This window comes from Periplaneta americana, chromosome 11 (genome assembly GCF_040183065.1).
Source record: "Periplaneta americana isolate PAMFEO1 chromosome 11, P.americana_PAMFEO1_priV1, whole genome shotgun sequence".
Classification (NCBI taxonomy): Eukaryota; Metazoa; Arthropoda; class Insecta; order Blattodea; family Blattidae; genus Periplaneta; species Periplaneta americana.
Window position 1 is genome coordinate 72,516,026 of NC_091127.1, and position 24,466 is coordinate 72,540,491.

At 35.7% G+C, this 24,466-nt stretch overlaps 1 protein-coding gene across 1 annotated transcript in view; it reads right to left on the reverse strand.

Annotated features, from left to right (window-relative positions):
• The window catches only part of LOC138708528 (tachykinin-like peptides receptor 86C), a 409,782-nt gene that overhangs the window by 85,342 nt on the left and 299,974 nt on the right, over window positions 1–24,466 (reverse strand). The window contains exons 5-6 of the mRNA XM_069838642.1: window positions 19,636–19,643; window positions 17,312–17,389 (exon numbers count right to left, since the gene is read on the reverse strand). Coding sequence (XP_069694743.1) covers window positions 17,312–17,389; window positions 19,636–19,643 — 86 coding nt within the window. The remainder of the gene's footprint in view (window positions 1–17,311; window positions 17,390–19,635; window positions 19,644–24,466) is intronic.

A 24,466-nucleotide genomic window follows, 5' to 3' on the forward strand; every position in this document is an offset into this window, starting at 1 on the left:
TTGGTCTTACCCGAGGTTTGAGCAGTGATGACCATCCAACGTCAATCGATTTCCTAAACTTACACCAGCTCCAGTCCATCTACGTGCCAGTGAAAGGTGTATTGTCATCGAAATAAAATTGTGAAGATACAATTGATAATAAGCTGACGTCATTTACGCAGCAAATCCGATATATGGCACGCATTAATGTTGAGAAAAGTAGAAACATTAAGGCGAATATCGAGAAACAAATCAGAGAAAAAAATTTCACTGACAGACATTGAACCGGAGTTGACGCCTTTGGATCTGTCATTTGATAACAGCGCAAAAAGATCAGCCAGCAATATTGTTTATTATTTGTGTGGGTACCTACTTCACACAGCAGAAAAAATATATTTGCAATGTAAGGAATGTTTGAAGTCTTTGCAGAGAGAAGAGATTGAAATTAGTTTAGACTTACAGATCTTAATACAGTAAGGGGCTTTGGAGAAACGACAAAATTTCTGAAATATCCTTCTCTGGCCTTTTATGATGTAATAAAAAGAATCGACACAACTCTTGACAGTAGGTTAAAGAATGACAACGCATTGTGGGGTGATGTATTTTCAGATTGTGTCGAAATAATGTATGAACTCCAAGTTTTTCGTTCTTTGTGTTGTTCAGAGGAACACGTATTTGTATATTTACCTCAACTGGTATTTCAATACATTAAGTGTCGGTTCATTTTCCGCACTAGAGAAATATCAAGAGAGAAGAAATCTAAGACAAGTGCAAAAACCACGCGGAAACTCGCAAAACTTTCTTTTACTCAGAAGGTAAGATTTCTTTCCATTCAATTAGTTTCGTAATTTGTTTACTTTAGCTTCATAGAAATAATTATTCTCTTTTTAGGAAACAAAACACATGCATGTTTCCATATATTGACGATGTAGTGAGTGGAGAAAATATTCTCTCCCTTTAAACACAGTCGAGCCATGGTGGTTAAATACATAGCTTTACGCGGAGCGCCACACCAAACAGAGCTAGCACCATTTCGTGGCGGAAACGGTGAACTACAACAGTTCTCACACTTATTGTTTTACCCGCCCTGGTTTTGACATGGTAGGCAACACAGCTTGAACTGTGAATGTTACAGTACTACTGAGTGTTCATTTCAAAGTGTTTCATGACGTCACTGTTGTGAGTCAGCGATTTGAAGCGAGTTTCAGCTTTTATGTCAGAGAAGTTGCATATTAATCAAGGCGTTCAATCTGAGCCGTGCCCGACATCGTAGCTGTTCACCTAGTACGTCACTTCGTCCGTCAGAGTGCTCTCAGACGTCATATTATAGATAGCGCTATGAATCCCTTCATTTTCTTATCCAAACTATCCTATGGGCCGGTTGATTACGTCAGACGAGGACGGAGGGAAAGTGAGTTTACTTGGTTACGTGCAGTCATATGTTACAACACTCTGGACTCGGACGCCGTTGAGATAACATCACTCAGGACTTGAAGTTGGTAGAGATAACATTACTCTGGAGCCGGACGCCATAGGGGTAACATCACTTAGGAGTCGGAGCCCGTATCGACAGTTTCATTTAGGCAATCGACGTGCACTCGGGAAGTGGAGCTCGAACGGTATTCTACTTTGGTACCTTAAGTTTATCGTGATAGATTGTTCGAGAATAGGGAGTCATTATATTTCTTTTGAGTATTTACGGATTATATGGAACCTTGTTTCAGATATATATATATATATATATATATATATATATATATATATATATATATTGTGATTTAGCGTGCTAACAACTTGTGTCAGATTTGTAATCAGTGGAGTAGGTAAATTTGGGTTGTGATATTCTTATTTTTGGGTTGTATGTGTTTGAGAGATTGTGCTGGACCGTATATTGGAAATCGCTCGCTGGTGATACGTCTTGGGTCAAGTAATTGTGATTACGTGGAGTAACATATAATGTGATATATGAGGTTACATTGTATTGGGGATTACGTAATGAAATATGATTTAATATGTGAGGTTTTGATGTTCCAAGACGGTTTGCGTGATAGCGTAGCGATTACGATCTTTGGGTTACGTCCTATTTGACGCTGTAATGAACTAGAATAGTATGGGCCTCATTTACTTGTTCTAGTATTTTCCCTACTCCATTTTGATTATTATTGGTTCCCACGCCGCTATTTAGGAATCGAGTGCATTGACTTTCCGTTGCTTTTCAAACGACCATTGGAATTTGAAATTATCGTCGGTTACTTATCATATACCGTATCTCTCTCGCTCTCTCTCTCTCTCTCTCTCTCTCTTGGGCATTGTTTGTTGTAAAGTACAGAGATTGTTGTTTGCCCAATCTGCATAATTTATGTAAGACATATTGGTAACTTATATAGTGATCAGTCATGTGACGCTTCGTACTGGGTAAAGTCTTCGTGTTGTACTGAGTTTATGTGTACGTTGAGTTTGGTTAGTCAGATTGTATGGTACCTGTAATTGAATGGGCCATGTATTGAGTTAGTGTACTGACTGGGCGTTTGTGTTGAGCTTTATATCTAGTTGGATACACACACACGCGCACACACACACACACACACAGATATATTCAAGGTGTGTTTTAATGACTAGATGATTAATAGGTCAGTTATTGATTATTGAGAGATGGGCATATTAGATTGTATTATGACCTATAAGTATGTTTGCCCAGTCTAGTTAAACTTTCACGATTCAGATATCGCTTTGGTACTTGTTCAGATTAACTTGTGATATTCTCATTCGCTTATTTCATACTTATTTGTTATTTAATTTATCATTCATGTATATTGTTATCCATTATTGTTAATTATATTTGTTATACAAATTCACACTATTTATTTCGAAAAGTCTTCCACTGCGCACATCTAATCTTCCAATGTACCATCCACCTGGCGAACAACAGCCACTAAAAGTAGTAGAGGAGGAGATGATGATCGTACACCTCCTCAAATCTGAACTTGAGAAAGTGAGAAAGTAATTTGAACGTCGTAGCAACAGATGACGGTCTGTATTGTCTGTGTGCTACCATAACCTCTTTCGAACTGTGTTTTGCGCGGGCAAGTCGTACGCAGGGTATTTATCATCGGTTGCGTACGGCAACATTCCACAATACAAATCAAATGCTCCGTGTCCATGTTGACCATCGAAGTTAATGTCAACAAATACGTAAGTAATCGTCTTAACCCTCTCCCCATATCCTGACAGTAAGAAAAAACCCACCTCAGTACATGTTTGCAAACAGTTCACATTCCTGCCACTACCGGCGTTACCGTACATATTAGTAAGTAGTCCTACTCGTCAGAATGAACGCCGTACTTGCTATGCAACTTCTCTGACACATAGATAATACACCTCTGCGGAAGTGTAGGAAGTTTCAATTCTCTAGGCTCATCGACTAGCCATATGACGGCATACAACGAGCCATGACACACTTTGAACTGAACACCCAGTATAACATTAACATCATTTCAGTTATTTGTTGAACTGCTCATCGATTTTCAGACAGGAGTAGACTCTGTAATCTGTTTCAAAACTCTGGACATTTCAATAGTTTTAGCAGTAAGAATATCTTCTGTGAAACCAATTATAGGTGAAACCAGTGATTCTTTAGATGAAACCCAATGAAAATTAGAGTTCACAAAAGATGAACGAATAGAAGATTTTGAAAATCTGTTGTGTAGTTTTCTTGATAGAAATGTCTTAATTGAGAGAAGAGTATCTTTCTTTTTATCCCTCATCACAGAACGTCTTTATACTCATCCTTCTTCACTGTAGAAATATCTCGCCTCTATAATTCGTTACCTAATGACATCAGGGACTGCCGGACTTTATCATAATTCGAAATTAAATTGGGAAATTTTGTCTTATTTCATGAATTATTGTAGATATTGCTAGAAGTGTTAATTTGTGTTTTTACACTAATTTTTTTGTTTATCTTCATTAATTAGGATATAATTAATTATGGTACTTAATCACTCATTTAAAGTTTGTGACTGCATCCTGTGTATATTTTTGTGTGGTTTCACTTTGTTTATAGTGTGATTTTTATTTTTATTTTTGCAGTATTATTGTATTTGTATTTCTGGTGGTGTGGAAACGAAGGCCTGACGACCTTAAGTACACCAAAATAAATAAATACTAAATATTAATAGTAATGGTTTGTTTGAGGTATTCCATTTGTCGATGAAAAGTGTAGAACTTTTTATCAGAAAATATTTAGGCTTGCCGAAACATATAATAGGGAGAGAAAGGGAAATAACTTTGTAAAAATACAAGTACATTTCCATTATTACGTACATAACTATATTTCATTTTTCAGTATTTAGACTGTGTCTGCATTTAGGCCTCATACGCTCATTATGGCAGAGTAATGGTTAATTACGAAAAATCGCGTCCCATGTTAAGCCTTGGTTTTGGTGCGCACCTCGCAGCTATAGAAACCACCCACTATCTCTCGTGTAGTCCGGATTTGTGCGAGGCAGGCTTCTCACCTCGCATGTATCGGTTCAGAAAAACCAAGGCTTAACATGACAGCTGAGTGCTTATGCCTTCACTGTCATCGTATACAAGACGTCGTAGGCGATTACTTAGCGCGGGGCGTCGTGAGAATCAAAGCATTCGTGAAGAAGTATGAGACACTGCTAGGTTGTGGAGTCAACACCGTTTAATTTACAAGGGACGGGTAATACTGTATATTGTGTAACTTGATTTTAAAATATTTAGATATAGTATTAGGTAGGCTTATTATAATATTAGCAAAAATGTCCTTAGTTTTTGCATTGTTGTTACTTATATTTTGTTTTGTGTGAAAAGCGTGTTGCATATTACCAAGTCCATTTCTCTTCATGATAGAAATGTTTCTCATGCTTGTAAAACTGTGGTATTATTTTAAAAAATCCGTGACAATTAATTTAATAAAATAATAATTTATTTTATTCTCATTATAAACATGTATAAAATTAGTACACCCGAAGGAGCAAAGCTCGTGTCCGGGTACAGTTCAGTTAAAATATTTAGGGTATATAATACAAATGAAATACCATGAAATATTACAGTGTATACAAAATGAATTAGAAACAATACAAGGATAATAATGAAGGTACAATATAATATATAAAGTACAATATACAAGTAAAGATAGAATATAAAAATCCGCTGTCGATTTCAGTTGGTAGCGCGCCTGCTCGCCGATCCTTCGCGTGGACCTGACTCTGTCCTGGGCCGGCTACCTGGTTGAGCTCTCTCTGGTGTCCTCCTCAACCGCAAAAAGACAGTCGGGCAAACCGCGGCCTCATCTCGCCATCACCAAATCCATCAATACCCAATAACTCAGTACTTGGCACAGTGTCGTCAAAAAACCAAGTAAAAATAATAATAAAGTGAACAAATTCAACACTTACGAAATGTATCAGAGACAACACAAAGATAAAAATAAGATATTGAAGATATAATATACAAAATACAATATAAAAAAGTGAGTAACATAAAATATGAATACGTGAATTATAGTCAATCACAATAAACAGAAAAATAATAGACTACTTAAAAACAAAAATACCAAATGTACTCTTATATTACGAGTATTTATATATGTTTAGAGAAATTATAATAGATATTAATAATTATAATTATACGTTTAAATCAGTTGGAGTATTTTCTTTTTATATATTTTGTTATTCAATAATTTCAAATCCGGGTTTGACTTGATAAAATTATTGTACTGTCTTGGGACAAAATTTGAACTGTGCCTCACACCTGCCTCGGTCTTGCATTTTCGCTCAATTAGAGGGCATAAAATCCTAAATCTTCTCGTATTATATCCATGATCGTCCGATATAAAATGATTGTGATGTTTATAGAAATAATTTAGCGGCTGGCTCCGTCTGTCTTTCTTGCTTTCGAGGTTTTTTTTAGCTCTTAGCACGAGTTGCCCATCTATGACCATGAGTGTCTTTTCAGCGTGTTCCCGAGTAATGCAGTCACGAAGCACTTTTGCGTCTACGCAGTACTTATTGATTTTTTTTTTTGCAGGGCTTTGGTTTGGAGATTTTAACCTCAAAGCAATATACACAAAAACACAGAAAACAACTCAGTTTATTAGAATGTTGTTATATTATAGCGCCTGCCATTTTGGATTGCTGTTTTCAAGGCTTACGAGTACGATATTAATATTACATGTGCTTAGTTGGAAACCGATAGTTGGAATAACATAATGGATAGCAGTACTTTAATGCATGTTATTAAGGTACAGTTACTTACTTATTTGTTGCTTTTAAGAAACCCGGAGGTTCATTGCCGCCCTAGCATAAGCCCGCCATTGGTCCCTATCCTGAGCAAGATTAATCCAGTCCCTACCATCATATTCCGCCTCTCTAACATTCATTTTAATATTATCCTCCCATCTACGTCTCGGCCTCTCCAAAGGTCTTTTTCCCTCCGGCCTCCCAACAAACACTCTATATGTATTTCTGGATTCCCCCATACGTGCTACATAGGCCTACCCTGTCCATCTCGAACGTTTGGATTTAATATTCCTAATTATGTCAGGTGAAGAATAAAATGCATGCAGTTCAGCGTTGTGTAACTTTCTCCTTTAATTTCATCCCTCTTAGCTCCAATTATTTTCCTAAGCACCTTATTCTCAAACACCCTTAATCTCTGTTCCTCTCTAAAAGTGAGAGTCCAAGTTTCACAACTATACAGAAGAACCGGAATTATAATTATTTTATAGATTCTAATTTTCAGATTTTTTGATAGACTAGTTGACAAAAGCTTCTCAACAAAATAACAACACGTATTTCTCATATTTATTCTGTGTTTAATTTCCTTCCAAGTATCATTTATATATTTTGTTACTGTTGCTCCAAGATATTTTAATTTTTCCACCTCTTCAAAGGATAAACTTCCAATTTTTATATTTCCATTTCGTACAATATTCTGGTCACGAGACATAATCATACTTTGTCTTTTCGGGATTTACTTCCAAACCTATCTCTTTACTTGCTTCAAGTAAAATTTCCGTGTTTTCCCTAATCGTTTGTGGATTTTCTCCTAACATAATCACGACATCCACATGAAGAAGGAGCTAAATCCTCTCTGTTATTCTGGACTTTCCTAATGGCATATTCTAGAGCAGGGGTTCTCAGCCTTTTGAAGATTGTGAGCACCGACCCCATGTAATATTAAATGAGCGATAATCATGAAATCGAATAGGTTCAATAGGCCTATATGAGTATAGAAATAAAATAAGAAATCGACAGATATTATTTTTAAAACAGTACCAGAAAAATGATATCTTTGAACTACAGTGTTACTCAAAATTTCAGTGACAGCCAAGGAAAAGTTGCTTGTAGCTACACATAAATAGTCCTATGTGAATTAGTTATTCGCGATCTTGCCTTCATCTTGAATTATTTTATAAGTGAGAGAGTTTTTCACTTACATACGTTGTCATGAACATGCCCAAACATCTGAGAGCAACAGTCCGTAGTATTTCGAGCGTTTTTGTATCATCTGGATCCCAAAGTTTATGAATTTCTCCTTTTAAGCAAATATTTCATTGCTAAGGAGGACTGGAGATCTATCAGTTGAAGTTCCACACGAGCAACCATATTATTTGTTTGAATAATTTTGATTTACAGATACGTAACATGTAATTAGCGTTTTATAGTACGGTCGAATAAAAAGTTTTTAATTCACAGCAGTGAATTACATTATTTTAAATCGCTCTCTTCTTGCCAACCAACACATTAGCAACAATAAAATCCATTTGTAACATCTTCACAAATAACACGTTACAAAAAAATTAAAATTAAATTTAGATACCAGTAATGGATAAAATAATGTAGAGCACACAACACCTTACTTCTAAATGCAGACCTGTATTGGTAAAGTACAGCTTATAAATAAAGTATTTTAAAACACAAAGTATGTATGTAGGCCTAATTAATGTATGTAATGAAACTTTATTTTAAACTGTTAAACGACTATCTCATACAGTCATTTCTTGGAACAAATGTCGAAGCTAACTTTTTCGATTTTAGGAAGACTGTAATAACATAATACTGTGGTTACTTATGCACAAACTCTCTATTTGAAAAAATACAAGAGAACCTGCTGTGAAATGTGAAACTCTTCATGCAGTAAAGAAAACAATTTAAACTACACTAGCGTAAATAAAGAGCCATGGGAAACACTACTGAGGTAGTATTAAATGGAACATTTTCTGCTGCTATTTCTGTTTACAGCACATTTCCAGGCTAATAAAATGCTTTTCAGCGCTGACACAAGAATAAAACAAAGTGGAAGTAGCAAAGGAGAGCATTTCATCTCGCAACGTATTGTTGACACGAGTTCCACGGCTACGATTGAACTTTAGAGCTGTGTACTTTTTATGTTCCTGTCATAGAACACTCCGAAGAATTGCAAAGGTACATGAGAGAAAAAATATACGTGACTTAATATGACCTAGATTTTAACTCGCTGCACTATTTCTCCGCAATACGTGGTAGGGAATAACTGCAATATGATAGAATACGTCACAAGTAATAACATTCCTATTTATATAATATAAATTGTAATATAATTGTGTATTATAATATTTAATACCTATAGAAATGTGAAGAAATAGAGGATCTAGAGAGAAAAGGAAGTTATGATTTAATGTACCGCGAAGTAAAATGTTTGGACTTCACAAACAACATGAAATTCATGTGGTTGATAGAAGAAATGAAATAACAAACATGGAATACTAAACAATTGGACGAAATATGTAGAAGAGTTATATTAGACAAGGAACCGTCCAGTTGACATAGCTATAGAAGACGAAGAAGATATATCAAAAGACGAAAAAGGATTTTCTATTTTAAGCGAAGAAGTTAAACTAGAGCTTAAGGAAATGAAGAATGGGAAAGCAACAGGACTTGATGGAATCCCCATTGAATTGTTGAAACCCTTGAGTGAAAACAAGAAGCAAATTCTATCATTATGCAACGAGATATATGAGAAAGGCGAATGGCCTGAAGTTTTTACGGAGACAGTGTTGATTCCAATACCGAAGAAAAATAATGCCAAGAAATGTAAGGAGTTCAGGGCTATCAGTCCAATATCGCACTCGGTGAATACTCTGAATCGATGTTTATATTCTAAGATGGAAGAACAGTTGAAAGAGGAGCTGTTTAGCTTCAGAAAGGGAAAAGGTACGAGAGATACCATTGGACTGCTACGGACAATTAGTGAAAGATACCTAGAGAAGAATAAAGAAGTGTAGGCTATGTAGTATTTGAGGACCTAGAAAAGGCTTTTGACAGAGTAGATTGGAATAAACTGATGGTAATCCTAAAGAAAATTTGCGTGGATTGGAAAGAGAGAAGACTGTTCAGTAATTTTACATGAAACAACAAGTGAAGGTCAGGATAGAAGAAGAAATGTCAGAAGGAAGTCAAATAGGGAGAGAAGAACGTCAAGGATGTCCTTTATCACCTACCCTGTTCAACATCTACTTGGAGGATTTAGTAAAGAACTGTTTTCAGAACATGAGAGGAGTGAAAGTAGGAGGAAGAAGAATAAAGTGCATAAGATTTGCTGATGATATGGCGTTGCTAGCAGAAGAGGAAATGATACTGGAGCTAAATGACAGCTGTGAGCAGTATGGGATGAAGATAAATACAAATAAGACGAAGAACATGGTCATAAGAAGAAAAATGCAGAGGACAAACTTGAGAATTCTAAATGAGGCAGTAGAGCAAGTGGACAGCTTCGAATATTTGGGGTGTACTATAAAGAGTAACAAGAGCTGCTGCCAGGAAGTGAAAAGGAGGATAGGAATTGTCAAGGATGCTTTTAATAGAAAAAGAGCATCATCTGCGAACCTCTGGAAAAAGAACTAAGGAAGAGACTAGTGAAGTGCTTTGTTGTTTTTTTTACTTGGTTATTTAACGACGCTGTATCAACTACGAGGTTATTTAGCGTCGATGGAATTGGAGATAGCGAGATAATATTTGGTGAGATGAGGCCGAGGATTCGCCATAGATTACCTGACATTTGCCTTATGGTTGAGAAAAACCTCGGAAAAAACCAAACCAGGTAATCAGCCCAAGCGGGAATCGAACCCGCGCCCGAACCAACTTCGAATCGGCAGGCAAGCGCCTTAGCCGACTGAACTACGAATGTGGCTAAGTGCTTTGTATGGAGTGTGGCATTGTATAGGGCAGAAACATGGACATTACGACGAAGTGAAGAGAAGCGAATATAAGCATTTGAAACGTTGATATGGAGAAGAATGGAACGTGTGAAGTGGACAGAGAGAATAAGAAATGAAGCTGTGTTGGAAAGAGTGGGTGAAGAAAGAATGATGCTAAAACTGATCAGGAAGAGGAAAATGAATTGGTTGGGTCACTGGCTGAGAAGAAATTGCCTACTGAAGGATGCACTGGAAGTAATGGTGAACGAGAAAAGAATTCGGGGTAGAGGAAGATATCAGATGATAGACGACATTAAGTTATATGGATCATATGAGGAAACAGAGAGGAAAGCAGAAAATAGGAATGACTGGAGAAAGCTGAATTTGCAGTGAAAGACCTGTCCTTGGGCAGAACACTAATTGATTGAATGAAATGAATGAATATACGTATAGGAGGTGTCATCATTAAATTCCGAGGCCTGTTCCATAAATGGAAATGAAATTATCTTATTTAAATTTGGCTGCCATTCTCTTCAAAGTAGTCCCCTTGGACAAGTATACACTGATCCCAACGTGTCTGCCATTTTTGGAATTCCTCCTGGAAGTCGCATTCTTTAAGCCTATCAAGCACCTTCTGCGATTCGCGTTGAATCTCCTCTACCGTGCCAAAACAGCGACCCTTTAGCTTCAAATTCATCTTCGGAATAAAAAAAGTCGCAGGGGGCCAATCTGGTACATACGGGAGTGAGAAACGACGACCATCTTTTTACGGGTGCAAAACTGGCGTGTTGCCAGAGGTCTGTGCGCTGGCGCATTGTCGTCCTGGAGCATGCATTTGTTCTCTGTCCAGAGTTGTGGTCGTTCATGTTCAAAATAGATCATTATACACAATTTCTCGATTTTTTTTCGACATTTTCGGCAGTATTACACATGTGTGGTCGACCTGGCCTCTCGTCGTTCTCCAGCGATGTTCTTCAATTTCTGAAACGCGAATGCCACTCAAAACACCTCGCCTGACTCACTGTTTCATTACCGAAGGCCTGCTTCAACATTCTATGGGTTTCGGTTGCCGGTTTCCCGAAGAATTTGATGTTGGCTCTCTGCTCCAGTTTCGAGTCCATCGTGATTTCACAAACGCGCGGATACACTTGGTAACAAATCCTTGTGTAACGCAGGTCTCAATGAAGATAGCGCTTTGAAACTTTGTGTCACGTCTCTTTAAGGTTGTCTAGTGTCACTGCTGTGCGCGCGTGTCAATCACGTGATCACTACGCGCAAAGCAGACAGTCTCGGAATTAATGATCATACCTCGTGTGTATGTATATATATGTGTATGTGTACATATATATGCAGCCACCGGCGTGGCTCAGTCTGTTAAGGCGCTTGCCTGCCGGTCTGAAGTTGCGCTCGGGCGCGGGTTCGATTCCCGCTTGGGCTGATTTCCTGGTTGGGTTTTTCCGAGGTTTTCCCCAATCGTAAGGTGAATGCCAGGTAATCTATGGCGAATCCTCGCCCTCATCTCGCCAAATACCATCTCGCTATCACCAATCTCATCGACGCTAAATAACCTCATAGTTGATACAGCGTCGTTAAATAACCAAATAAAATTAAAAAATTGTATACAAATATATATATATATATATATATATATATATATATATATATATATATATATATGGATTCACGTGCAGAACAGAATTCGCAGTATAGTCCACGAATATGATATATACAGGGACATCATTTTATTTTTACTAACATTTCTAATATTAACATGGCTATACCTTTGGCTTAAAGGTTGTGAACCGGAAACACTGTTTGCTACCCTCTTCCAGGACTGCAATTCGATGTTACTGGCGTAAGATACAAACAAATAACGTTACTAGGTATAGGAGGTATGAAAAGTAGTTCATCCATATAGGTAAAGTTGGAAATATCGCGATTTTGAGTTTGATAATTTTCATTAGGTTTTTTTAATCAAAATACAGTAAAGTATTGACAATGAGTGTTTTTACTCACGAACTGAGCTTTCCATGCGGAAGTATTCATTATGCAGTGCATATTATGCTGTCTACAGCACATTAGCGTACAATATAGAGAATGAAGTTAAATTGAAAAATAATCATATTATGGATATTGAAACACATATTTGAAAATGATGGCCGTTCATTTCTATACAGGTTTCAGTTCTTTTTTGCATATCATCGCATATAGACTATTATACCTAATTCCAATTACCAGTTTCGCCTTTCATACTAGTAACCCATGTTGAAATAATTGTGTACCTAATCTATAAAAGAGTATCTTACGTACTGTAAATTCTATCTTCATTTCTGCCCGATCCGAAAAGATAAAATTATTCAGACATGCTATTTACTGTCCGTCCAAGTGGTTCTGTCGCAGGGTCGTAGAAAGGTGGTAAATCACGTGACAGTTAATTACTTAACGAGGTCCTTGTATTTAAGTTATTTTAAACAGTTGTATAATATTACTTAGACGTCCAATTGCAAACAGAAATTAATGTTTTCAGAAAAGAGCTAAGACAGCCCAGCCACAAAGGGACGGGCAGAAGTGGGTGGGAGAAACCTGAATGCGACATAGGCAAACGGAGGAAAGTACCTGTGCGAACATATTTCTGGAACGTACTGTATTCACTAAGTACTGTTTGTGTTTACTATGACTGTATGGCGACTTTGACTGTATATGCTTGGTTCTGTGTGAAGAACGGTTGGAAGTTTACTAGTAGAGGGGGTGGGAGTGAAATACATTCAAAAACTCAGGTACAATAAAAATTGAAGTAAAAATAAAATGATGTCCCTGTATGTATATATATATATATCATATTCGTGGACCATACTGCGAATTCTGTTCTGCACGTGAATCCATTTCGCCTTCGGTTTTATGCGTACCGTTCTGCCCATTCTAAACTCTCGGAACGAGGTTTCGGTATCTCCTAGCTCCTTCATAAATTTACTTTCTTGATGAGTACAAACTCGGGTGTTCTTTACAAACAACGATCTAAAATCTGCTGTGAAATTCCTCACTTACGTTATTTGCTCTGTGCCTGTTACGCAGTGTGGCATCATGATTTCTAAGTTCTATGAGGTAAGCTGTGTATACTGCGACTCTTCTGTCTAGGCTCTTCTGCCGTTGACATAGTTGACATCGAAGTAATCTACCACTGACAACACATCATCGGCCACGGCGCGGCGTTACAAAGCTCCCGGAAGCAGTGTTTGATTTGTTGTGGAGGGACGTACGCCAGTGCCAGAAGCATGTATGTCTCGATTGGAAATATACATTGGAAAAAGATGGAAATATGTTTTTTTCGGAAATGAGACATTCGGAATAAACATGTAGAAAGATTGTTTTATGCAGCAATATTATACATACAGATACACTACACTCTCAGAATTTGCACTTAAATTCAGTGCACGGGTCCTTTGACCGTACGTGAGTTACAAAACATGTCCTACTTTGTAGAATTCACCCCCTCACCCATGATTAAATCCAACCCCTCTCCAAAAAAAACGCACAGATTAAGTTAATATGAAAATGGCACAAACAAAACACATTATATCATATCCTAACCTAACATACAAACAGACATAAAAGTGTATAATTCAATAGTTACCATAATCCCTTCGTCAGTTCGCATCATAAATTTCAACAGCTGATGCTCTAAGCCAGGGGTGACCAAAGCGGGTGTCGTGATCACATCATGTAATCACAGACATTCAGACGGGTAGAGGCGTTTCCTGTACATTGCTGTGTGTTTCATTCACGTACTGAAGGCAAGGAGGCGGTATCATGCTCTACAAACTCTGTCTCTACAAGCAGTAAGACGTGGTTTCGTAAAGAATGAGGAGAACTTCTTTGTTGTTCTGTCTGACAAAATGTAATATGTTTACTATGCTCATCGGTTCAATTTGGAGTACTGTATATAGGAACATTAATTGCCACGCTGCATAATGTATTATTATGATTATTATTATTATTATTATTATTATTATTATTATTATTATTTCTGACAACTAAGTATGTGTTTGTATATTTCTTCTGTACGTGCATGAATGTTGATATTTTTAGATCTTTTCCCTAGAAGGATAAAATTATTAAGTTTGATCTAATTTTAATCTTCTTAATCTTTAGATGAGAGTAACTATTTATTAGTTATTCATTTAATAATAATAATAATAATAATAATAATAATAATAATAATATTGTAGAAAAACTGAATCAGTATTATGTGCCAAGAAACTGTTAAACGCCAGGAAGTGACATGTCTTAAAGCATAGCCAGGAAGAGAAAGATGAGATAAATAAATGTATGGAAGTTCAGCTACCTAATGGGGTTTGAAATATCTCGTACTCTAAAGCCTTTTAATAGAACAGAATTTCTCAAAAGAGTAATGATTAAAAAAGCTTAAATAACTTGTCCATAAGAAGTTTTTAATTTTGAAAAACTACGAATTTCTCCACCAAGTATCGAGAGAAGAATTTAGAGAATTCCTGGTTATTTTCAAGAGAAAGGTTAAAAAAAGAAGCAAGAAAAATCGTATATTATTCACTGGCTCTTGATGACAGCAGTGACATTACTAATACCGCAAAACTTGAGATTTTTATCCGCGGGATTGATCAAGATGTTAGTACAGGAACCACAACTGGTTGTAGTTTTCATGCCTCCGTTTCCTTACTTCATAGGCTGTCTGTCGCATATAATCACTGCAGTTCGAGTTTTGGTCACCGCTGCTCTAAGCTGTCTCGCCTTCAAGAGGAACAACCCAGTCTTTGGTCGCATTCTCTATTCCTTATGAGATCAAGACATGCAAGCAAACCACTATTTCGACTTAGCGTCCATCGCCGGTTAAGAGAACACTCACTCACTCACTCACTCACTCACTCACTCACTCACTCACTCACTCACTCACTCAGTTTTCTGCTCAAGGCAGGTCTTTCACTAAAATTATATAGCAAATGTGAGACAAAATGGCAAGGAAGCCATAGAACAGTTTTAGAATTTTATCAGTATAGTATTCAGAAGAACTGGAAGAGGAAATAGTTTTCCAGACAATATTACAGGCTAATAAATAAATTAATATGTCAGCCTTCGCCTTCCGAATCTTGTGTAGGCCTTCCAAGGAAACTTTTTGAAGATAGTAGCAGTAAAACAAAACAACAAAAAAAAAATAGAAGGGTGAGGTCCCCAGCAGCTGCTTGTAGTTCAAATGAACTATCATACGTCTCTCTGAAGTCAGTTGCGTTCTGATGCAGAAGAGATGCAGCATATATTGTGAATCAAGCTTTGGATTTTTCACATAAAAGACAAAAATTAAGAAAGGCATTTCAGCATGGAAAATCAACTAAGCTCATTAGACTTAATGCACCCTCTATAACAGGGTACAACCAAAGTTTATGTATAAAACAAATATACTACCTGTAACTACTGTATGAATACCGGTATTCGTGAATACCTTTTGGTAGGGGAAGAGTTAGGTCTATTGATTTTGACCATCTAGATTTGCGTTTTGGAGCAATGAACGATAACGAAAAATGCTGTAAATGTCGCTGTTGGATGTTCATTAATAAATTTAAAATAATAATTCATTTTTTAGCAATTGTAGAAATGTCCCATTCCGATATCTACGCAAAATTCAGTCTCCTCGAATTGTTCGAATTTGACTTCCGCTATTGAATTTCAATTTTAAAAATTTTAGTAATGAAGATTCGAACTTCTTTCCTATACTTTAAAAATATATACTTGTCTTTAAAGCTTTTTAACTTTAATTATTTAAATTATCTCAAAATGTTATTGTAATTGGGTGAATAATGTAATATGAAAAGTGTAGTACTGTTAAGATTTGTTCAGTAATAATATAAGGGTCCTCTACTGGTCGTGCACCAATTCATATTAGTAGGATTACAGTATTTGTTATTAATCAAAATATAATTTGATTAATAGGATAAAATTGTATTCTATTCTTTATATTTTCTTACAGGTGTAAATCACGCGACATGACATTAGGAGAGAAATTTAGAATTTCTTCTAATTTCTGGTTTGTTGGCGGCTAACATAATTATGTATTTCCGTTCTTTTTGTCTAAATTAGATTATTTGTGTCTTATTTACAATTCCACATATCGTGGTCCCGTAAGAAATGATATATGCAGATTTCCCATTAACATTTCGACCCTCCCAAGTACTAACATTGTAACTCAATTGTTTATGGTTTTGAGTTGTTCTAGTTAATATTGTCTTAAATTGTTTCTTTTTGTAATCTAGATTACAAACAAATGAGATGAAATTTTTGAGAAGCGTAGCAGGTTACAGGAAAATAGAACATAAAAGAAACGAAGAAATGAGAGAAAAACTTGAGATAAATGAATTAAGCAACAAAATAGAAGAATATAGAAATACATGGATGTCTCACATTTCAAGGATGCAGGACGACATGATACCATATAAGTTTTGGAAATATAAACCTCGGGGAAGAAGAAATATTGGAAGACCAGCCAAAAGATGGATGGACCAATTTCAGTAGCTGCTACAGGAATCAATTTCCTAATGCATGAAGGATGATGATGATGATGATTGTTTCTTTTTCTCCCGGTACTATCATTGTAACTCTAAACCTCCCCAATTGTATGTAAAATCTTATTGTTACTCTGCATATCTGTATACACTAATTTACACGATCATTTTAAAACTTCATTATCATCTCCTGAAAAATGTAAGAAAGTGAGTTACAATGTTAGTACTTGTGAGGGTCGATTTTTCTGGTTCTTTTTTGTTTGCTTTCCATAAAATTATCGTACACAAATAGTTACTGTTCTTGACCACACCAAGCAAAAAATAGTAAATAAATGAGCAACTTGTTTTTCGCAGGAAAATGGCCCAGAATATTGTTTATTTAGTCTTTAATGACCTTTGTTTTCAGTTATTCAGATTTTATAAAGAATTATATGTTTATTACAAGAATGTATGCGACATGTTTCCCAGCAGAGCTATTGTCATCCACGGTATGCAGTTGCTTCCAGACAACTTGAAAAAGGTACAGTGTGTAAAAGTACAGTAACTACAACACTATAAATTAAGATGTAGTGTATCATAGTAGTTAATTCACACTTACAAATAATCCAAAGTGGAGACCATTGGCTGCCCGTCTGGCCACACAAGGATACAGGCTGTCCTAATCTTTCCACCAGATCTGCAATGACAAATGAGTGTGCCTTTGTTATAGCTATATTTCTCAAACAGTATGCAATTCGAGATATACCTGCATATACAAAAATATGTCCAAAAATAAGCAGCATAACTAGATACATGAATATGATTCTCATGTGTTTATGATAAAAGTTCTTAAAGGTTTCGTTTTTGGCACGAGTGTAAAAATTGTGAAACGAGGCAAAGACGAGTTTCACAAACACATGAGGACCAAAAAGATAAATTTACGAATGTGTATCATACAATGTTTTCCTACGATAGCACAGATTTATATTGAATATTTAAAGTTGAAGAGGTTATAAGATCTTGATTTCACTGCCGTCTAAACTCAGAACCATTAATAAATAAGTATCCATGGAATGACAGCCTGTTTTATTCATGATCACGATTTCATGGTCGTCTAAACCGGCCATATAATAAAAAAACTGTTAGGAAAAGTTGAATGCTATATCTTGTTACAGTGCGTACTACAGATGTAACTTCAGAATAATACAGGCTAAAATGTAAATATGAATGTTAAATTTGTTACTTGTTTGTATTACGTGTAATAATTACGTTATGAAAAATCGAGGTAATGAATTTATTTCTTATTGAATGAAGGTTGTACAATGAATATTGTATTTCCTTTGGCAGTGCATAAAGTGATTACATGCATTACGCACTGATAACAGTGGCTAAAATGCGACTTCATGTACTATCGTAGAAAAAAAAAAGTTTATTTTATGTTTAGCATACATAACAGTTAAAGTACGGAGGAATACGCACAGAAAACCGTAAGATAAGTTTGCGCCATTACAACGTTTAAATTCATTCGAAAGGGAAAAATATTTTGTGGAATATAGGAATATTTATTATTATTATTATTATTATTATTATTATTATTATTATCATTATTATTATTATTATTATTATTATTATTATTATTATTATTATTATTATTATTATTATTATTATTATTATTATAGATTTGAGATATCGGGCAGAAAACTAAACATTTCTCTGGTGCTTATTATCACAAAAGGAAGAATGAAAGTACCAAGGAACTGGAAAGATTACGAAATTCCAAGCTAAAATTCGTAAAATTAGATGAAGATGATCCCACTACATCAACGTCAATCGCTTCGGAACTTTTTCCAGGCAGTAAGAAGGAAATCGAAATGGAAGGTAAAAATCAGATAAGTTTGAAGTTTGTTTGAAATTGTGCCGGAATCAAGTTGTAAAGATAATTTACCGGGTAATAGTAATCGTGCTGAACAGACGACAGAATGTGATTTAGGGGATCCTAGTACCTGGCCACCTATTGTTAATAATTGTTTATTAGATATCATAATTCAGAAGGTACCTGTAACACCTCAAAATATAAACTTTCATAAAGATGGTAGTGGAAGATCATTTTTCACGTCTCAATTTATGAGACTCTTACCTAATGGGGAAAAAAATTTAAAGAACTTGGTTAATCATTTCCGAATAATTCAATAGTGTGTTTTCCTTTGTTGCAAGCTGTTCGCTTTGTAGAGAAACAAATTAATAGATAGTCAGAGGTTTTCAAATTGTCGACTATTATTTTTTTTGTCAGGGCTGTCAAGTCGAGGGGGGTCGATAGTCAGTGGGACTGAACAGTTTTCTCTGTCAGTACGTTTCCTTGAAAATGATAGCATCAGAGAAGAATTTCTACAGTTTATTCCAGTTTCTGAGGCAATTGAATTAAATTTGGCTAGAACAATTCTTGAGAGCCTCACTCGATTTAATGTTAACTTCAAATATATGACAGGGCAAGGATATGATGGTGCAAGTGCAATGAGTGGACAGTTTCAAGGTGCTCAGGCCTTTATTCTTAAAGAATGTCCTGCCGCTATATATGTCCTCTGTGCTTCTAACAGTTTGAACTTCGCTATCAGATGCATGTTGTGTTCCAGAAATCAGGAATTGCATTGGTATTGTAGGTAAAGTGTGTGAATTTTTAAACATTCCCAAAAGGCAAGATGTATTAACCAATAGTATAAAAGAGCTCTTTCCTGAAAATAAAAGAAGCAAACTCGTCCAAATGTGTGCTTTTAGATGGATAGAGAGGCATGACTCTGTGATGGTATTATTGGAACTGATAGATGCTGTCTCCCTGTATTGGAAACCATTTCTTTGTGAACTGAGAAAGATGCATCTTCCAAAGCCCATGAATTTAATTCTTCAGAGACCAAGTCTGCATTCCTTATTTCTCTTTACGTAATCAACAGGTTCTTCTGTGTAACAAAAACCTTAAGTGAATACCTTCAGAAGACAGATATTAATTTGGACAAATCACTCAAACATGTAGAAAATGTTTTAGAACAGTTACAACAGATTAATGATGCAGCAGAAGACCACTATGATCTATATTCTTGATGACTGTTTCTACTCAGCTGTCTTCACTTGGAGAGGAAATTAAAATCCCTCGATGTGCATCTGGACAACATTCACAATTCCGCAGCAATATTCCTGCTGATAATGCTGAGGATTACTATAGGATGATCGTATTTTTGCCTTTCATATTAATATGCTGTCTCGGATAAAAACGAGATTTGCGAAACACAGGAACATTTTCACAAAATTTTTGTGTCTGATCAAAGCAGATGAGTTGCTAATGACTTTATAGTTCTGACCAGGTTTTATTCTCAAGCAGATACTAATTTTTGTGTCCACGATGAGGAATTGATATGTGAATTTGAAGTCTGGAACACATATATAAAGGAAAACAGTACAAGTCAGTGTGGGAAATGTCTATTGAATGTGAATATGATTTCTATCATCATGTAGAAGAGCTGTGTCCACAAGTACAAATGAAAGATAGTTTTCGACTCTTAGGAGATTAAAGTCATACCTGAGGAACACTATGAGAAATTATCGTCTAAAAGCCACCGGCTTGGCTCAGTTGGTTAAGGCGCTTGCCTGCCGGTCTGAAGTTGCGCGGGTTGGATCCCCGCTTTGGCTGATTACCTGATTGGGTTTTTTCCGAGGTTTTTCCCAACTGTAATGTGAATACAAGGTAATCTATGGCGAATCCTCGGCCTCATCTCGCCAAATATCATCTCGCTATCACCAATCTCATCGACGCTAAATAATCTAGTAGTTGATACAGCGTCGTTAAATAACCAACTAAAATAAAAATAATATCGTCTAAATGGTCTTGCTTTGCTAAACAGCTATCGTGATATCACAATTTGTCCACAAGATGTTGTTACCGAACTAAAGAAAAAGCCAAGAAGACTGAATTTTTTTTTGTAAAAAAGTAGAGGTATGTATGTATCTATGTATGTATGTATTTATGCATGCATGTATGTATGTATGTATGCATGCATGCGTATTTATGTAACTTGACATTCTTTTATTGGATCACCCCCAAGAGAAATTCCTGGATGCGTCACTGTCTAAAAGTATGTGGTTTAGTAAAGTGAAACCTATGCTGTTAACGATGATTTTACCTCTACTTTTTATTTCGCTAGAAAAACAAAGATGTTATATTTAAAAACAATAGAACTTTCAACACAAGTTTATTTTCTGAAATTGCTGGAGTGTGTATAACCTCTCATTTTATGAACCCTTGACGTGGTATATTTTCCATATTTTGCTTCGTTTCTAAAATATTTGAGGTCACAACGTTAGATGAAACAACCTGTATAACATTCGCTGCTTCAAATATGCAAGTTATTATGAAATCATTGAGGCTTTAGAAGAGGGTGTTAGTTCCGCTTTGGAAACAAAGCTGAGATTGCGCTGTTGTTCAGGTTGTAGCTACAAGCAAGTGACAAGCAGATCAACACACTAATGAGTTACCAGCTGCGATAATTAGAGCAGAGGTAATAGGTGTTCAGGACAAAGAAGTTGTGTAAATTTGCCTGAAAGCAATGTTTTGCTGCGTGGAATAAACATAACCTAAAACAGGGATAGACCATCTCTTCCCACATCGTTGCAGAAGTGTAAAGTTCTGCCTCTATACACACACAAAGTTTCTGCAAAGCGAAAGTAGACACGATAATCCAAACAGATTATAATATTGCACGCCCCTAAAATTCTACAGTATATACTGAGAAATAAGTACAATCAACTCCGGTTAGGGCCTATAGTGAACCTTTGCGGACCAGCATATTTCGTTCACTATACCTTATCCGAGGTTCACTAAAACCGAAGTGTCTCTTTTTACAGTATATTACTGACATTGCTATATATGCAGTATTAATGTTCTGACAATAAATTAAAAAAAGATGAATAAATAATTAAGTAAACAAACAAAAAAAAAAACAAATAAGCAAACAAACGGGCGGACATACAGAAGGACAGGAATGGAAAATAATGTAACTAAAATAACACACGTGGGTCATTCCATACAAAATTTAAAAATTTGTGACGTCAAATTCTGGATTTTTTCAATATTCTAGTAAATGAATGTCATAATAATAAACAGTTAAATGGCCAAATATGAATTTCATCTCAAAAAATGAAGGGTGAAATATTCGAAGAGTTGATATCTAGACTATTGTTAAAAATATTATTAAAATGACATGCTTCATTCTATCAACGTAAATATTGTGCCAATACAATGATGACTCTATATATTTAAACTTACTTCTGAGTTATTACGGATTTTTACTTCGATCATGTATTAAAACTTACAGTAAAATAAAGAAATGTTAATATTTTCAAATCGAATATTTTTTTTACCATGCTCTATTTTTTGCGGTGAGATAAACAATTTCTTAATCTATTACAAAAATATATGATGGGATCCCAAATGCTTTGGGAAATATTAAATAAACCAGAATTGCAAATGTTGCCATTAAGGATCAAAGTCGCGTGCAGTGTATTACGTCACGCGCTCATACCAGACACCCACACGCTTAGCGATCGATATGACAAATGCCAGATGTTGCGACATCCGCTCAACGGTACACTAATAGATTTCACTTGAGAGTTTGTTTTTTTCGTGTTACAATCTCAGCGCAACTTTTTCCCTGCAGTTTAGGGAGTGATTTTGTTCTGTTCTGTCATTGTAACTTCTTCCCTTCAGTTTAGATTTTGATCTGTTCTGTCATTGTAAGTTGTAAGTGTTCAATGTGCCTAAATTAAAGACGAAAAATTGGAATCATCTGTGGTGTTGCAACACTTTCGGACTTTAAAAACATTCGTCACAAGTCTGTAAAAGAAAATTGGCAAGTAGCATGTGTAATAAGGTCCCGCATTTAGTGGTAGGTGATGCTATTTGAGAACGCTTTTGCCATAAGATTTCAAAAATTAAAATAATTAATGAAGTTGCTGGGACTGAAAGTAAGGTCGACAAATCAACAAGCGAAGAAGAATGTTTACAGAAGCGGGAAATTCAACAAGTGAAGAAACATATGCTCCTGAACGTAAGGAACTAAATGTATCTATCAGAAATATTGACGTCATTGTTACAGAGAAATTTGGTAGAAATTTAGTACAAGGAATGGACGACAACTGACAGGGCCAATATGATTTTAGTGAAAAGTGACTGTGTAAATTTCATTAATAACTTCATTGGTTGGCTTATAAAAATCAAGATACTGTACACAACTTCATTGCAAAGTCCCAAGCAATTTATTTAAAGTAACTGAAAAATGAAATAAAGCCCGGTGAGTTCATTATCATTGGTGATTTTTCAGAGAATTACAGTTTCATTATTTAGGATGCTACACAAGGTCATCACTGGAGTACTTCTCAAGCAACAATACACCAAATTCACAGTATATTGCAGAAATTCAGTTGGTGGTAATTTAGAGAAACTTTGTTTTTCGGTAATTTCGGATAGTGCAACAGTCATGTTTTTTAAAGGAAAATGATAGAACATCTGGAACAAACACATACCGAAATGTCTAAAATATATGATTTCAGTGATGGACTACCTAGCGAATATAAGAACGAAAAAACTCTGTTTATTCTACTCAATCATGAACACGATTTTCAAATACCTGCGGAGTGGCATTTCTTTGGAACTAGTCACGGTAAAGGGCCCAGTGACAGTGTAAGGGGTACAATCAAGCGACTCGCTGCAAAAGCCAAAAACTCTAATTTCAACTCCTAAAGGACTGTATGATTGGTCAAAATGCAATATACAGGGAATTATTGTGTCATTCACATCCATTGAAAAACATGAAGAAGTAGTTACAAAATCTAAATCCTCAAAGATTTTCCGGCCTCAAGACTGTTCCCGGAACAAGAATTGTTCACCGTGTGGTTCCAGTTAATGGAAAGTTAGCAATAAAACCCTATTCTGTTTCATCAGAAGTACCGAAACTAGTTGAAATCAGACGTATGACGCGCACCGGTCGTCAACGCCGAAACGCTTCTCGCAGTGACCAGCAGCAGTGATGGCGCATGGCGCAGCGGCATAGATCACCCTTTACACGGCGAGTTGTTTTAATTTATAACTTCCTTATTTTTGAAGATCCCATTATGAAAATTTGACAGCCTAATGAAAATGCTCCGTAAATTGTCATTTATTATTTTTTTTGTCAATTTATGTATTCGATTTTATGTATTGGCGTTTTTTAAAATATATTTTTGAATTTCTTTAAACACAATTTTCAGAGCTGCACTGAATTATTGTATCTTAATAACCTATTTTGTAAGCTATCTAACGATATCTTAAAAAAAAGTTTGTAATTATTCTTATGGTCAGAAAACAAATTTAAAATAGAGCTATGTGCTCAAATAAAAATATTTTAACTGTCTATTACATTTAAACGGTAGCTGTCGCAAACATAATTTTGTACATGATTAATACATACGACATAAAGAGTTGAATGTACAAATTTTAACAAATTTGGAGATATGAATGTTTTTCGTCATACTTTTTGCATGGAATTACCCACGTACTCTGTGTACTCGGCCTTGGAATTTTCCTGGGTTCACTTTTACAGGGAGGGTTTGAAACAATTATACAGTAATTCTTCTTGTACTTACCCTTTGGTCATCATTTATCACTAAGGTTCGGATAAAGTAGCTGTATCAGGATAGGCATCCTTGGTCCGTGCGTTTTGTTTACGAACATTAACTACAGTCTATACAAAAC